The sequence below is a fragment of the Gracilinanus agilis genome, chromosome 4, assembly GCF_016433145.1.
Source record: "Gracilinanus agilis isolate LMUSP501 chromosome 4, AgileGrace, whole genome shotgun sequence".
Lineage (NCBI taxonomy): Eukaryota > Metazoa > Chordata > Mammalia > Didelphimorphia > Didelphidae > Gracilinanus > Gracilinanus agilis.
The window spans coordinates 53249707-53268518 of record NC_058133.1 but is presented as its reverse complement, the minus strand read 5'-3'; the positions used below and the strand labels follow the sequence as shown (position 1 = coordinate 53268518).

Here is an 18812-nt window from a genome sequence, read left to right as displayed (position 1 = left end):
AGTAAATAGATTCTTATTTTACATAGAGAATATTTCAGGTAGTCAATCAGACCAGAATTATGACATAGAAATTAAGATTTTTTCTATTTTAATTACAAGAATATAATATTTTATTTTACATTAATGGTGGGTCCCAATAATATTAAAATATTCAAATGTATTTATCATTTTATTAATTATGTGATCCCTCCGGTGATACTGATTTCAACCTATCCACATCTGACAGTTATATTACTTGTCTATGTCCAGCTCCCCAAAGCCTTATACAGTGTGGTTATATAATGTGCTATGGAATTTTATTGATTTTTTTGACATTAAGAGTATATCCAAGGAATGTCCAGTCTTTGCACTTGTTATCTCTTCCTTGTGTCCTCATGGAAATGAACAGTCTGTCTTCATCAATCATGCATTTCTCTGATGACATTCTTAATTTCTGTTATTTTGCTAGGCATTGTAACTAGTTAGCATCCACCCTATGCCTCTATATTTCTCTGAGTGATACTCATTATAATTTTCCAGCTACTGTACTGTTCCATAACTTGAAACTGTATAACAATGACATAATATTAATTTTAATAGATGAGACTTTTTTTGGTAGTAAAATTCAAGGAGTTTTGCAATTTGTAGGAGTCCAACTTACTCTTCTATTTAAATCTGATCACATCATTGTCCATTTGTACTATTTTTCTAAGATTTTATACATACACATGCAAATGCACACACACAGAGGGTTTTCAAAAGTATTTGTGCAGTTTTATGTTATTAAAGCTTTAAATTTTTAAGACTAAAAGCTATACTCCAACTTTTAGGACAACCTGAATACACTATACATATCTATAAATGTACATATGTGTTTGTATATATATGTACATAGGTTGCCTTTTTGAGTATCTATTTATACTTACACAATATAAATGTATATGTGTGTATGGAATTATATAATGTATATTTATACAGAGAAGTAACTATAAAATATTATCTATACATTTTAGCTATAGATATATGCATACATGCATAACACACATATCTGTAAATATGCAAAATATTTATGTACACACATATATTAGTATACATATACACACAAGTAGATCTACATCTCAGCCTGATGGCTGAGCTCTATAAGTGTGCAATCCAGATATGCATGTAAACACACATAGGAACAGAATAATGGACGAGATAGATTATGCATCTAGTTGGTTATCATAATTTGAACAACAGGTATAATTAATTCACTTGATTTTTTTCTGGTGGATGGTCATCAGGTCTAAGTCTTTGAATGATCAGATCTTACAAAGGAAATCTTTCTTTTGGGATGTGATGTAATCAGAATGATGCCATCTGGAGGAATTTGCTACCCCACAGGAATCTTTCTTCGCTTTGAACTAGACACTACATCTTCTCCATCACAGTGGTGAATAATACTTTTGGGGAGCATATATGTCCCTATTTTATTTCTCACCTGTTATTAATCATCAAAGGGTCATCAAACAAGTTATAACTATTGTTATATCTTCCAAAGAATCTTAAATCATTTTGATGCGTATGTATGGGAGTGTGTATGAAATTAGACATAAAAGTGGTGGTTCATAAGGCTGCCTTTGTTGAGTACAAATAAGATCTAATATCTTTTCCATGCCTTGATGTCTTTTCATCATTTAGATACCTTGCAGATCAATTCCTGAATGCTCTCACAGTTATGCCACCTTCAGCACAGATCTCACCTATTTATATCTGGTTTAATCCACTGACTTTTCCCATTTTCATTCTTTTGAATGACAGTTTGACCTATTCTGTGGGAACATACAGGAATGTGATTAATTAGAGTCCAAGTTTAATGACTGTACAGTATATCAAAGGTGAAAAAAAGTTTGATATAATATTAAGGGAAATATAACAACAATAATAATTTTGGTATTTGTTTTGAAAATGCATTGCAAATCCTTATAATAAATCATTGGTCAAAAGAGCTTGAATATTATTTTCTTCATTTTTTAAAGTTGAGGAAACTGTGGCACATAATGGTTAAATGAATGTCAAATTCAAATAGTTAGTAAATGGCAGAATCAAAACATGAACCTAAATATTCTGAAATTCTGTTGATTGCTATTTACAATATGCCAGATTGCCTCAATGTTGATAGGTATCATAGTATCTATAATTCAGAAGGAATCAGCGGATTTTTTGGAGAATGTTGATAGATATCAGAGTATCTGTAATTCAGAAGAAATCAGTGGCTCTTTTGGAGAAATGACAAATTTTTCTGGAAAGCTCACTAAAGATATTTTGGGCATAATACCATTTTTTACAATCTTCTATTCAAAAGCATGAGAATCAAGAAAAGGAAGGAACATTGATATTGTTTAAAATCTTGCTAATGCTACAGTTTGTATTCTGTTAAAAAGAAGTATGTGTATGGAGAAGGAGGAGGCTTTGGCTTAAACATTTCTTGATTAATTAGAAAATTTCAAGAAAATGAACAAGGTGTAAAAATACAACCCCTCTGGTATGGGTAGCACCAGATGTCACACGATTGTTGTTATTTCTGTTGTTGTTTGTTCTTCGTGAAGAGGACTGATGACATCATGGGTGTTGTCATGATTTGTACATGAATTGGCTTTAAGGGAGGCAGAACTGCACAAACTCATCAGCCTCACTCTATTTACCAGGGCATTGAAGTCCAGTGACAAGATAAAAGTAAGAATGATAGGTGATGGTCTGGGATTCAGTGAATGACCTCGGGGTCTTCAATGTCTGATCAAGCTCTAAGTACTCCACAGTGCCTGTTTTAGTCTTCTTCATGGCTGTTGGGACAAATTGTTCTCATCTGCTCCTTCCACCAGAGGAAGTCTTCATGTGCTTGGTGTAGACATCTCCCTATGTCTGACAGACTTAGTAGGGTCTTGTCAGTTATCCTGAACCTGGTTTAACCCATCTGCCAAAGTGGTTTTACCAGGGTGTGGCTGCTATACATGCTACAGCTTCTTGGAGTCACAGGAGAGAGTTGAGTGCCACATGAATGCCAAAGGTAGATGAGCAGCCTTATAAAGGGTTTGGCAAATTTCACACTAGAGATGCTAGTCCTCCCTGAACACACCTTAAAACCTTTATCAATATATTTATACTATATATAGTACATATATTTATAGTCAAACTATACCATCAAAATCAAAGAATAGAAGGGGAAGAGAGAGTTATATAGGAGAAAAATAGATTTATACCCATTGATTGATATATTTTTGCCATTAGAAAATGATAACAAATTTTATGGCTAATATAGAAATGCTTTACATGATTTCGCATGCACGATAGGCATCATATTGCTCCCCTGTTCAATAGATGTGGGAGGGGTTAGAGGGAAGGAGACAATTTGGAACTCAAAATAGAAAAAATATGTTAAGAAAGAAATTAAAACATTAAAAATGCTGCTACAATTTTTTGGGAAATATGAGCATTATACACAAATAGTGTAAATCTTCCTCTAAAACTTTTGCTATTTATTTTTTATCTGAAAAGAAAATGAAACCATATTTCAAGACCAGAGTGTCGCATGAGGAGCGATTTCTTTCCTTACCCATGTCACTTGAATTAATCTCTAACTGGGTTGTCTTTTTGAAGTTCTGGGACATGCTTAGCATGGTCTGCTCGGCTGTGTGCATCAGTTTAGTGAGACTTGTTCTTCTATTATCTGCAGACAACTTGTCCCAAACTGTAATTTTATCCTTTTGAACCAAATTGTTTATGGTGTTAACAAAAACCTGTTGGCAGGAGAAACATGGTTTTTTTAGTGTTGCAGTCTCTTGCTATTCACAGGAGTGGAGAAAAATATAATCACAAGCCTCAGGCTACTTACATTAATAGTTGTATTAGTAAATGCTTCCTTTTCAGAGACATTGCTATTCATGTAACTCAAGGATGGAGAAGATGCAGACAGTGCCTCAACGTTGGTAAGTACATCGATGGGAAAAAGTACTTGCTCAGAATTTTGGTAGATTTCCTGTAACAGATTCCTGAGTTCCTTTTGGTGCTTAATCTGGGAAGAAAAGAGAGGCAGGAGTGACGGAAGAAAGGCCATCAATACATAGCACTGAAAACTGTTTTCAAGATTAAAAGAGATTTATTTATCGACCCATTTGTACATATACATTCTGGCATGTATATACAAATACATACACAGAAGGCACATATATGCATATACACACATGCATGTATGTGTGTATGTATGTAAGATCTGTGGTTTCCTTGGTATTGATGATAAATTTCCTTTACCACTTTTTTTATAGCTTAATTTTTTAAAAACTCATATCTTCTGTCTTAGGTTTAATAATAGGTATTGGTTCCAAGGCAGAAGAGTGGTAAGGGTGAGGCAATGGGGGTTAACCAATTTGCCTAGGGTCACAAACTAGGAAGTATCTGAGACCAGATTTGAACCCAGGACCTCCTGTCTCTAGGCCTGTCTCTAAGTCCACCTAGCTGTCCCTTTACAATTTAGTCATAGAGAGTACTTTAGAACACTAACAGTTCAAGTGACTGTGAGAAGTAGGACCAGAACACAGATCTCCCTGCATTTAATAGCAGCTCTCTATCTACTTTGGCATTCTTCTTTCCCTATAAATAATATCATGGATCTAAATATAAACCCTGCTGTGGATTCAGAGATTAATTACATAATCTGACCAAATAATTTCAAGAAAGAGAGTTGTTTTGGGAAGAAATAATAGTAATCTTTTCAAGATATGCATACTGGCAGATTCTTCTATACCTTCTGCGTGCTACAGTGGAAAAGCACAGCAATCAGTGGATATGAGCTTTACTTGATAATTCTGTGGCCTTGGTAAAGTTATGGAACCTCTTTGGACCTCAGTTTTCTCATCTCTAAAAAGTCAGGGTAGAACTAGATGATCTCTTATGTGCCTTTCCGTGAGTTCTAAGTCTATGATCCTCCTCTAGACTAGTTCTCCATTTAGGCAGCATTTGGCTCTTGGCCAGAGATTTCACCAGTGCCATAAACTTCTGTTGACAATATTTTTTCCACTTGTACCTCTCAGTGTATGTTTGATGAGTTATGAATATTAGAATAATTTGCCTATGATAATAGCTAGTGCTTGTCAGAGGCAGGATTTTGACCTACATCTTCTTGACTCCAAAGCTGGTTTATCCATGGTTCCAAAGGCGATTCATGGTACCATGATGCCTCTCTAGTAGTAGTGAGTACACAAGTCAGTGATTTATTTCATAGCTCTTTCCTTTGTATGCTTGCTTTACTTGAGCCAATATTATTGCTGTTGTTGTTTAGTTATGCCTGATTCTTTGTGACCCCATTGACCATAGCTCTCCATGGGGTTTTTCTTGGAAAGGATACTGGAGTGGTTTGCCATTTCCTTCTCCAGTGGATCCTTTTGTCAGGCAATTGGTCCATTGCTCAGGGGTCACACCAGTAGGAAGTGACAGGCTAGATTTAACTGGATTTCTGACTGCAGGTCCAGTGCTCTAACCCCTGAGAAACATCTACCTCATGAGTCAATTTCTTTGATTAATTGGTGTATCAAAATATGAAATAATTTTTTCTACATGATAAGCACACATGTAAATATTAGATCATAAACTAATCATTGAATTGGATTTTGGAATCTAACCCAGGAAGTCTTTTTAAATTTGATAATAGGGAAAATCTGTTTTTGATGTTACTCAGATAGATACTCGTGACTGAACTTCATTGATTCAATCATATTAGAACCAGTTGTCATGAACATATTCACTTATGCCACTTTTTCTTTGAAATTTGCTCCTTTAAGGGAAAATGTGGTTAGTGATATAATGTTCTTGACTTGGATTTACAAAGGCCTAGGTTTAAATCATTCCTCTGCCACTATTTGTGTGATTGTGGACAAGTCCCCTTATCTCACTCTGCCTCATTTTCCTCATTAGTAAAATGAAGTAATTAGATTAGATAGTCTCTGAGTTCCCTTCTAATTCAAAATCAATTATCCTGTGAACTTAACAAGTACTCCTTTGAATGGGACAAAATTAGGCAGTCTTTTGCTATCTTACTTGTCAGCTGTCCCCACTTTTTTTTTATTGAGTATATTTCCATCATGCCAAATAATAAATTTTGAAGTATAATTAAATGTGGAAAAAACCCTATCTTCACTATTTATCACTAAGCAACAGAAACAATTTGGTTATTTTCCAATTCATCAAATTTTTGATACTACCCAAACAATTCACAGAAAATTAACAAGCTAATTAAGCCTTAGATTCAAATAAGTAAACCCCTTCCAAAGTCCTAGAAGCATAACGGCAGGATCCCATTCCTTAAAAATCATTTTGAAAGGATATTTACAGAAGCAAAAGTGTCGAATTCAAATAAACCATGATCTTAAAAGCTTATGCATAAACCATTCTACTTACTTCAATTAAAGTTTTGTTAATATTTGCAGCAATGCAGACATCATCTAAATGACAGTTTGCCTTCACATTTTCTGTAGAAAAAGAAAATTCACCATCTGGTAACTTTGTTTTATATACCACAAATGTTTTATTGAATAAATCAATTCCCAGTTATTAAGAAGCATATAAGCTTACTGAATGTATTTGAATAATTTCCAATGATATATGGATCCTTTCCTTAAACTATTGAAAATAAAACAAAACAAAAGCACATTCCTCAACAGGACTGATTTTATTTTATTTTTTTTGGTCTTCAGAATACATCTTATTTTCATCCAGAAACTTGACTTAAGGTACTGTGCATGCCAATTATATGCTCCTACAGTTGTAATGACAATGCTTTGCTTCTCTTGCTGATGAACCTTACCGGAGCCCTAAGGAACAGTGGTGGTTTCCTTAGAAGAAGTCATTCTATCATAACAGAGAAAGCTTTATAATATCATTTACCTTGGCAATAAGTGCCATCATTTGGCTTAAATTGCAATTTTCCTGTGGATGGCTGATAACCTTCTTCGCAGGCACAGTGATACCCTCCGTTCACGTTTTCACATTTAGCATGGTCCCCACAGGCACCTGGGCTTGCTTCACGACACTCATCTATATCTGCAAATATTGTGAGAAATTGAATTTTTTATTAAGTATTTACAGACTAACACCTTGCTACCTTGTTGATAATGGTACTGCATCCTGCTAGCCATTTCGTAACAAAATTGTTTTAAAAAAAGCGAGGAAATAGAAAAGCAAATGTAATGGGAACACATCTGAAAATGATATCAAGTAGAAATGACAAGGTAACTTTAGCGGAGGACATAAAAAAAAAGCATTTGGTTTAAACAATCAGTTTTGATATGATGGTGAAAAATGTTTCAGCGACCAAACTCATGTGTATGTTTCTTTCCTCTTATAAGCAAAGATCAAGCACACACACACACACACACACACACACACACACACACGCACACACACACACATACAAAGCATTAGAGTATTCAGGTGACTGAAATCAGCTTGAGTACATTCTGTGTTCTCAAGGTATGCCTTTTAAAACTAATTTAATAAAGATCTGTTTCTTTAAATTAATTTATATTTCATTAGTAAATAATTTATAATACATTTATAAATTATATAAATCAGGAATGTCTAATTGTTTCTGCTATTTCTTTAGTGACATCTCAAATGTGGTCCTTTCTGCATATTACTAAGGCAATTATCACAATCCTTTTACTCAGTGACATGAGAAAAAAAATAAGCGAACCTCTTTTTACATTAATATTTCCTGAATTTAGTACTTCAGACATCAGTTATGTATTTTAGCTCTTGTCAAACACTGAAAAGTAATCCTCAAAAATGTTTGCTTTATCTTATTCAAAATATTTCTTTTTTTTGTCCACAAATTACTGTAAACAATACATTAAATTGCAATTTCATTATGCCCCCTATCTTGGCTACTATATATTCCCCTCCAGGATAACTTTACATCTGCTTTTGTATGTATATGTGTCCTCCACTCAGCTGTCAAAGTGATTTCCCTAAAGCTGGCCTGACCATATCACCCTCCTTTTTAATAAACTCCAGTGACTCCCCATTATCTATAGGATCAAATATGAAATCATTTATTTGGCTGTTAAAGCTCTTTATAACCAGGCCCCTATCTACCTTTCCACTCTTTTTCTTCTTTTTAAATTAAATTTTATTTTATTTTCAGATCTGCATTGTCTCTCTCCAAACTTCTTCCCTCCCCTCAATTTTTCCTATTTTTCTTACACTTTATTTCCTGGCTTCGTGATCTCCATGGTCCAGTGACCTTCTTGCCGATCCTCTGTCTTCCAGTTTCATGCCTTTTTACTGGTTGTCCCTCATGCCTTGAATTGTGTCCTTTCTCACCTCAATTTTATGACTTCTTTCAAGACTCAGTGCAAACCCTGCATTCTATAAGTTTTTCCTCTTGTATCTTAGTTCCAAATTGCTTTTTAGAATGTTGGACCAATTTACAACTCAGCCAACAGTATATTAATATGCTTGATTTTCTTTAACTCCTCTAACATTGACCATTCCCATATTTTGTTATTGCTAGTTTAATAACCATTTTGATTCATATTTTATTATGTAATCTGTAATGATATTTCTTATGTTTACTGGTTTGCATTTCTTCTTTTGAAAATAGTTTGTTCATACCTTGGACCACATTCATTTGGTCTTTTTTTTGAGTTCCTTAGATATTTTTGATACTGGGTATTTATTAGATATTTCCCCACTTGACAGCTTTTCTTCTTATTCTAATTGCATTGATTTTATTAGTGCAAAGCTTTTCAATTTCACACAATCAAAATTATATATTTTACTTCCCAGGATCACCTCTATTCTATTTGATTTAATTTTTAATTTTTTTTAATTTTTAAATTTTTCCATGGTTTCATGATTCATGCTTTCTCTCTCCTCTCAATTCTACCCCCTCTTGGAGTTGACAAGCAATTCCAGTGGGTTATATAAGTATATATATATATAAAATCACTCAAATATTTCCATATTATTCATTTTTGTAAAAGAGGAATCCTTTAAAACCAAAGCTCTAAATCACATACACATATAAGCAAGTGATAAATCACATGCTTTCTTCTGAATTTCTACTCCCTCAATTCTTTCTCTAGATGTGGATAGCATTATTTCTCATAAGTCCCTCAGAATCATCCTGGATCATTGCATTGCTTTTAGGTTTTTTTTTTTTTTTTTTTTTTTTTTTTTTAACATTTGATCGTTCCATGTTACAGTCTCTGTGTATAATGTTCTCCTGGTTCTGCTTATTTCACTGCACATCAGTTTATGTAGGTCTTTCCAATTCTTATAGAAATCCTCCATTTCATCATTCCTTATAGCACAATAGTATTTCATCACCATCATATACTACAATTTGTTCAGCCATTCCCCAATCAAGGGACACTCCCTTTTTTTCTAATTTTTTTACTACCACAGAGAGTGAAACTATAAATATTTTTGTACAAACAGGTTCTTGCTCAATTTTTTTTATTTCTTTGGGATATAAATGCGGTAGTGGTATTGCTGGATCAAAGGGCAGGCATTCTTTTAAAGTCCTTTGAGCATGATTCCAAATTGCCCTCCAGAATGGTCGGATCAATTCCCAACTCCACTAGCAATGCTTTAATGTCTCAGCTTTGCCACACCCCCTCCAACATTTAGTATTTTCCTGGTTGCTCTGTTAGGTGTAAGGTGGTACTTCAGCACTGTTTTGATCTGCATTTCTCTAATCAGGAGGGATTTAAAACATTTTTATATGATTATTGATAGTTTGGATTTCTTCTTCTGAAAACTGCCTATTCATGTCTCTCAGCCATTTGTCAATTGGGGAATGCTTTGATTTCTTATAAATTTGACTTAGTTTTTTTGTATATTTGAGAAATTAGAACTTTGCCAGAGATTTATTCCATTTTAAAGAGAAGTCTCCTTGGCATATCTGTGAAAGGTACCTGAACTTATTCTCTCCTAAATTTTTTATGCCAAGACTTAACATTTAGGTCATTTAAACATTTTGAGGTTATTGAAGTAGATGGTGTAAGATGATCTACACCTAATTTCCGTCATATTGCTTTCCGACTTCTCCAGTATTTTTTGTCACATAAGGAGTTCTTCCCCCAGAAGTTTGTGCTTTAAGATTTATTATGCATCAAGTGATTGAATTTTATTATACTTGTACTTCTCCCCAAATATAATCTTCTATTTATTTTATACATACTCATATATTTATATTTATGTATATGTTGTCTCCCAAATTGAATATAAGCTTTTCAACACCAGAGATGATTCTGTTTTATCTAGATTCTATGATACCTCCTGAATCACTGCCTTGTATTGGAAGAGGGGATTATGATAGATTAATGAAGTTATGGGCTATGACATGTAGGTTTACCCAAGACAGGCCATGGTGGAAGGTTCTGACAAAAGACAGTCTACCTTTTGTGAAGTATTTTCCCAAGAAAACCCCATGGACAATATTGGTTGTAAGAGCCTGGTGTTCTCTGGTTCGTGGGGTCATGAAGAGTTGGATACAAATGAATGATGAATCAACAGAAGATTCTATGAATACGTTTCTCCCCATCACCCCCCTTTTCATTTCCCAGGCAATGGCCCTATTAGAAGCCACTTTACAATTTTCCTTTTCAGCGAGTAGTACAACTAATACCTTTCACTTATCTTTGGGGTCAGAGAAACTCCATTATTGCCACCTCTTAGTAGAGTCACTCGTTACACTTTTTGCTTACACAATATTACTAAACTTAAGCCTCTAATATAATTTTTACTTCAATTTATATTACTCTTTTCATGAACTGGACTATTCCTTCATGTATACGACCATTTCATGGCTTGGCAGTGTAGGATGCAGCAAGTTCTAAATGTCACCAATAACTGAATTTCCTGCTATTATTTTCATTCTATTCATACCCACATCAACAAGATATTTTCCACAATTTACAAAAAGAATAAAACATATAGTCTTGCTTGATAGGCAGAAAGAAGAAAAGGAACAAAAACACATCCTGTGTGGTACTCAGGACTAAACGGTATGACTTTTATAGTAGATGAAGAGTGTGTGTGTGAGGGTGGGGAGAATTGAATTAATTTTGCTATAGTATAATATTAGCCAGATTAGACATCTCTTTCATTCAAAAGGCTAGAACAAACCACAGTGGAGAAAATAATTTCAATTCCTTCCATAGATAATATAGAAATACATATGAGTATATATTATATGTAAGTAGAATATAACTTCATAGAATCGATTTCTATGATTTCATTAGAGAGGGTATTTCCAGTGTGAAGGCTCCCTTCCTTTGATGCAGAAATAAGCATTTATTAAGCATCTACTATGTGCTAGGTGCTTTACAACAATCATCTAATTTGATCCTCACAATAATACTGGAAGGCAAGTGCTATTATTATACAGTTGCTATTATATACTCATTTTACAGGTAAGGAGACCAAGATAGATATAGATTAAGTAATTTGACCAAGGTCACACAGAAAGTAAATGCCTGATGCTTTATCTGAACTCTGGAAGTCTTCCTGACTCCATTCCCAGTTTTCTATCCTCTCTACTTCTTGGCTGCCTCAGTCTGAGAGGCAGTCATCTCTATTGACAGTCTTATAAACTCTTGCAAGATGGTAGCCTTATAGACTTGTCTGGAGCACTAAGAAGTTACTAATTTAGTTAGTTATATAGCTTCTTTTTTTATTCAATACTTCAGTCAAGTCCAACTCTTTGTGATACTGTCCATGGGTTTTCTTTGCAAAGATGCTGGAGTGGTTTGCTATTTCCTTCTCCAGGGGATTAAGGCAGACAGATTAAGGGACTTGACTAGGGTCACATAGCTAGTAAGTCTCTGAGGCCACATTTGAAATCAGGTCTTTCTGACTCAATCCTAGCTCTTTATCCTCCAAGCTAACTAGCTAGCTGCCTCCATAGTACATAATTAGAATCTGAACCCAATACTTGTCTCTAGCTTTGCCTGCCTTCTATTAGTGTTTTAAATTTCCTATTTACAATGAATCCTATTGACTATAATTATTAGACCTGTCAAGTTTATGCATCTACCAACATTTGGAATGAACAGAAATTCAGGGAAAAAGAGGCATACTTGTTTAAGGAAATAATAGATGTATTTCTTTGTTCAAATTCCCTGAGGATGATCAAAGTACACAAAGAATATTACTACAGGATTGAAAAAGAGAAATCGTCGCATGGCTGCCAAAGAAAGGTAATCCTTAAGGACAGCAAAAATTGGTGAGAAATAGCATTTTTCCAGAGAGCCTGTTTTGCACTGTAATCCTAAATGTAATCCATCAAACAAAACAGAGAGAGAAGCTTGAGTTGGGGGTGTTGGGTACAGGACTTCACTACAACTCTCAATGTCCTGTACCAAAGAGTATTCAAGGTAGGTCTCAGGGAAAAGAAAATAATTTGCAAAGTATTAGGCCTATTCTACAAAGTTGCATTAAGAGAATACTGTTGGAATGGATTTGGGACAACAAATATATTACACCTAAAATAATTGATCTTCCTCTTTAACTCATTGAGAGAGAGAGAGAGAGAGAGAGAGAGAGAGAGAGAGAGAGAGAGAGAGAAGAGAGAGAGAGGAGAGAGAGAAGAGAGAGAGAGAGAGAGAAGAGAGAGAGAGAGAGAGAGAGAGAGAAGAGAGAGAGAGAGAGAGAGAGAGAAGAGAGAAAGAGAAGAGAGTGAGAGAGAGAGAGAGAGAGAGAAAAGGGGGAGAGAGAGGGGGAGAAAAGAAGATAGGGTGGAGAGTGTCTCTCTGTGTGTGTATGTGTGTGATCTCTAATGAAAACAGGGATTATTCTATTTTTGTAAGGTAATATCAAGGGTCTAATAAGGTGGCCCTTTGTGATATAGAGTCTTTAACATAATGTGATCAAAAGAAAAGTAAGATATTCTAGAAACAAGATTTACCTGAGAATGGAACAGCATTAAAATTATATTAAACTACAGTCATTAATATGTTAAAGGTTAGACATTTTTCCTTTTTGAAACCAAACCACTTATGCCTGCAGTTGTAGATGATAATTAAAGGCAAGTACCACATTTTAGGTGGCATTCTAAGGCCTTTCCTGATGGCAAACTAACAGAGCATAATCTGTTATGGAGAATTAAGACAGAGATATAGTAAATTTTCTGGGCAAGAATTTTAGAGGCTCCTTTCATATATGCAGTGAAAATTCCAAGTTATGTTGATCTAGTTGATATTTTTCAGAGTTGAAATATTTATTCTTATTTGGAGGAACAAAGCACTTTGCTGACATCTACTTGAGAATTTCAAATAATATATATTTAAATACCTAGTACAAAGAATAATGGATTAGTAATTAGGGGACCTAGCTTCCAGTCTTCATTGTGTCAGCTTTAGGAACCTCTAATCTTGTTTTATTTTCTAGGAATTGAAAACAATAACACTCATCCCAGCTAACAACAGCAACAATAATGTATCAAGTGACTTAAGGTTTGCAAAGTTTTATACATATGTTATCTTTTTTGAACCTGACAACCACCTCATAAAGTAGTTCATTTTTATACCCATTTTATAGATGAGAGAATAAGCTGAGAATGATTAACTGACTTGTTCAGGATCACACAACTAAGTCTCAGGTAAGACTTGAGTTTGGGTTTTCCTGACTCCAATTTTATTCCTCTTTCCACTTCAAGCCATCTCTTTTGTTCTTGTTCAGTTGTGTTAGACATTTTGTGACCCCATTTGGGGTTTTCTTAGCAACGATACTGGAGTAGTTTGCCATTTCCTTCCCCAGCACATTTTACGTGATGAGGAAACTGAGGCCAACAGGGTTAAGTGACTTTTCTGGGATCATACAGTTAGTAAGGATCTGTAGTCAGATATGAACTAAGGAGGATAATTCTTTGTGATTCCAGGCTCGACTCTCTATTCACTGTGCCTCCTTGCTGCCCTCTCTGCTTCACTAATTTGTAGCATGTATTACATATTTTGAAAAATATAAAGCAGATCCAAGATGTTATTAGGATAACCATATTATTATAGTAATAATAAATTAAATTATAATTTTTCTCTAAGATTGACATCAATATCATAGCTCACATTTGTATAACACTTTCATGCCTGCACAGATTATACATATTTTGTCTCATTTGAGCCTCAAAACAACCCTGAGAAGTAGATGCCATCAAGTGCTATTTTTTGCAAACTATCCCTTCTCATACTGATGTGGGAGACCACTGTTGAGTAACTGTAATTCATTTGAACTGATATCTTCTGCTTTCTAGCCATCTTGTATCCAAAGAGCTTGTTGGCATATGATAAGCACTTAACAAATACATGTTGATTGATATTGATATCTTTTATTTTAATGTAATATTCATTCTCTAGTCCATCCCATAACCTGAGCTCAGTTTTTAGGTCCCCATATTTTAAAAATGGGCAAGAGAGACTGGAGTGAAGATTGCTGGGTTGGTTAATAGGAGACAACATTTTCAATCATACCTCAAATATTACTTAATCTCTTAGAGTCTCAGTTCCCTCATCTCTAAGAAGAGGATAAAAGAGCGTTCACTACTTACCGTACCAAGATTGTCACGAGCAAAGGATTTTGGAAATGATACCATCCTATGGAAACTTGAGTTAGTCTAAAGAACTTCATGGCCATATAAATTAAGTTGAGGTTGTTTTCTTATAGAATTTCCTGGAGCATGAGACTTTATGTGATTTACTTATCTGTTATATAGCTAGTATGAGCTAATAAGAGGCAGTTAGGTGACTTAGTGAACAGAGTACTGGACTTTGAGTCAGGAAGATGTGAGTTTAAATCTGACCTCAGACACTTACCAGCTGTGTGACCTGGCCAAGTCACTTAACTTCTGTTTATCTTAATCTAATGGATAAGGAAATGGCAAACTACTCCAGTATCTTTGCCAAGAAAACCCCACAGATAATATGGTACATGGGTTAATGAAGAGTTGGACACAACTAAATAACAACAACCACAAAGAAATTGTTACCCTAGTATAAGGCTCAGAGATGTCATAATGGGCAGAACCAAAAATTGTACTTCTTTTCAGAGATGGCTTATTAAATTCCTTATTTTCTTGGCATATAATGGGCATTTAATAAGTGGATTGATTGTGCTAGACAAGAGATAACTGTTTCTCCATTATCGTTTTTCAGGTGCTAGATGTGGCTCTTCCATTGGTTTGCTGAATGGCTGTAGGACAAGCTAACATCTCTGAGTCTCAGTTTCTTTCATCAGTAAAGTAAGGAGAACAGAGTAAATGAACTCTAAGATTCTTTCCAGTTCTGGCATTCTATTATTCTACATTATTTACCATTGAGTACTTTGTGGACTGCTAAGTGGTGGTAAATTGATTGATGACAACTTCTCAAGTTCCGAAGGAAAGTTAATTTTAAAGGTCAAAGGATTAGAGTCACCAGGGAATTTGATTCTAAAAACTCTGCCTGTTAAGACGCCCGACTATCTCCCTCCCCTATCAGAATCCAATTCAAACCTCTAGCCCCTAGTGAATTCAGTTGTTGATTTTCAGTAAACGAACAAATTACAGTGTAAGAACATTTTCAATGTCCTCCAGATAGTCTGTTTATTATAAACACAAGTTTGGAATAATCTTCCATTGGCATAGGAAATGAATTTATCTTATTCAGAGGAAATCAAATATTTTCAGAAGATATCTTCTTGAACCGGCACTAACTTTCTAAACAGTACCATGGGGTCATGCATATTCCATAGGAATGTCACTTAACAACAAGCTCGTCGCAAAAGCAAAGGGAGAATCTGCCACACAGAAATTGAAACTGAATATTTTTCAGGACCCACTGGGGCCAACATCTGAATACAAATGTCCCAAACTCAGAACACGAACAACAACTTGTGACCAGAATATATTTTGTTTCTTAGGCATAACAGATCAATTTTTCAAATTTAATATTTATTCAATTTGTTGCAACTGCACCCTAGGCCACTAGACCTGTGAGCTTTCTAAAATTATTTTCTCTGTATATTATTTGATTTGGTTTTCACAGCATAAATTCTTTCTACTCCTAAAGTCATTGGAAAAACCAATATTCAAAGGAATTAGATATGAGGATCTTTTAAAGAAACTGGAGATACTTATTCTGGAGAAGATTGATTGGGGAGGGGGCATGATAGGTACCCTCGAGTTTTGGAAGAACTGTTGTGTAATCACAGATTTTAAGTATTATAAGAGACTTCAGCTGCCATCTTGTCTAACCCATACTCCAGTGAAATCCCCATGATAACATACTTAAGAAGTCTTTATACTGTCTCCCCATTATAGTCTCCAACAAAGTAGATTTACTTTTGGATAGTTCTAATTGTAAGGAAGTTTGCTTTGACATCAAGACTAAATTAGATTTGAGTTTTGACTTTTATCATTGCTCTTGATTTGTCCTATGGGGCCAGATGGAATAACTAATATGCTTCTTCCTCATGGTACCCTTTTGAATATTTAAAAGTAACAATTATCAGGCCCTGCTTGACTCCTCTCTAATATTACCAGTTCCTTCAACCAATCTTTGTATGACATGGACTCAAGTATAATTGTCATCCTGGTTGTCATCTTCTAGACACTCTGGTTTATTAATCTCTTCACTAAAACGTGGCACCTAGAAGTGAAAAAAATTGAACAAAACAAATGAAAAATCCAGATATGGTCTGACCAGGGCATATTAGTCACTCTGGGTCTATTCCATACTGTTGACATCTCTATCTTTCTCTAGCCATCTTCTCACCCTGGAAAATGGCTATACACAGGGCTGTGTTGGAGCCATCTTGAGTTAGCTCAAGAAAGCTGATTGTTAAAACTGTAGTGTGAACAATTACACCTCAGAAACTGGCAAATGATACAAATCAGGGCCTTATTTATTCTTTCTTAATGGTCTAGACTTGAGAAAGTGATGAAGAAAATGTTAATGAAAATAAAAATTAGAAGTTTGTAGTGCTATTTCTCCTCAAGGGATGGTTGTTAAACATTTACCAGCATACCCCCTGTTTCTACCCTCTGACTAGTGAGTTCCACCTACCTTCATACCTTCCATTTGAGGAAGTGTCCAAACCAATCATGCTCATTCTTGTCTTGGTTCCTTTCCTGATTCTCCAGACTTCTCTATCTTTCCAGCCCACCCTTTAAATCTTCACCTCTGCCTTAGAATCAATACTCGGTATCAGTTCCAAGGAAGAAGAATGGTATGGGCTAGGATTGGGGTTAAATGACTTGCCAAGTGTCATACAGCGAGGAGGTTAGATTTGAACTCAGGACCTCCTATCCCTAAACCTGACTCTTTTTTCATTGAGCCACCTAACCTGCCCTGACATTCACTTTTATGTGTTGTCTGCCTCCTCTAGAACATAGGTTCCTTGAAGATAAGTATTATGTTTCTTTACGCTTGTATTTGTATCCCCAGTACTTAGGCAGTGATGTATCAAAGTAGATAGAACATTGGGTATGGATTCAGCAAGAGATGAGTTTAAATACATCCTCAAGCACTAGTTGTGGCACCAAAGGCAAGTCACTTAGTCTCTGTTTGCCTCAGTTTCCTCAACTATAAAATAAGGGTAATGATAGGAAAGCACCTACCTCTCTAAGTTGTTGTAAATAGCAAAGAAGATGATATTTGTAATGCACTTAGCACAAGATCTTGCACATAGTAGGTGCTTAGTTAGTATTTGTTTCCTTCCTTTCTTATCCCAATGCCTGGTTTAGGGTGATTAATTAATAATGATTCTCTCTGTCTCTCTGTCTCTCCATCTCTTTCTGTCTCTGTCTCTGTCTTTGTCTCTCTGTCTCTCACTCTCTCTCTCTGTGTCTCTCTGTCTCTCTCTCAGCTCTTTTTCTTTCTCTATTTATCAAACTATCACTGTGAATCTTTCTTCATAGAAGTCGTGTCTCTTTTAATGCAATCCAAGATCACATTAGCTTTCATTGGTTTCCACATCATACTGATGACTCATATTCAACTAACAATTTTCCACACACAAAAGTCTCCAAATCTTTTTTGGATAAACTTCTCTTTAACCATTATTCTTTTTTTTTTACCCTTGTACTTCAGTGTATTGTCTCATAGGTGGAAGATTGGTAAGGGTGGGCAATGGGGGTCAAGTGACTTGCCCAGGGTCACACAGCTGGGAAGTGGCTGAGGCCGGGTTTGAACCTAGGACCTCCTGTCTCTAGGCCTGGCTCTCAATCCACTGAGCTACCCAGCTGCCCCCTTTAACCATTATTCTTGAACCTTACACCAGTAAAATTGATTTTTTTGAACCCAAGTGTATAGTATACATTTATCTCTTTCATCCCTGTATTCTCTAGCTGACAACATCCTTTGGGATTTTGCCTCTGTTATACTGGATATTAAATGCTCACCTTCCAAGCTTTGTCTTATCTGCAAATTGGATGGGCATGCCATATTTGCCTTAATATAAATCATAGATAAAAATATTTAAAAATGCAGGGCAAGATAGAGATTCCCAGGGCACTTCACTGGGGAGCTCTTGACATGACATTAAGTTGTTAATGATCACTCATTTGAGTCCAACTAGTCAACCAAATCTTTTTTCCAGCTACCTGTATTAGCTTCTAGTGATACATTTCCATCTTTTCCCAATCAGATATTTGTAAAGTGCTTAGGACAGTTCCTTGAACATAGTAGGTTGTTAAAATCTAGTGGCTAGATAGGCATTTGTGTATGTTCTTTCAGAATTTGTTAGCCTGGGGTTCATGAACTTGTTTTTCTTAAATCTAATTGTATTTTAGTGTAATTGATTTCCTTTTGAATGCATCCTATTTT

At 35.2% G+C, this 18812-nt stretch overlaps 1 protein-coding gene across 1 annotated transcript in view; it reads right to left on the bottom strand.

Annotated features, from left to right (window-relative positions):
- Positions 1-18812, bottom strand: part of ADGRL4 (adhesion G protein-coupled receptor L4) — a 143146-nt gene that overhangs the window by 45078 nt on the left and 79256 nt on the right. Inside the window, exons 4-6 of the mRNA XM_044675800.1 lie at positions 6409-6479; positions 3851-4030; positions 3572-3755 (exon numbers count right to left, since the gene is read on the bottom strand). Of these exons, the coding sequence (XP_044531735.1) occupies positions 3572-3755; positions 3851-4030; positions 6409-6479 (435 nt within the window). The remainder of the gene's footprint in view (positions 1-3571; positions 3756-3850; positions 4031-6408; positions 6480-18812) is intronic.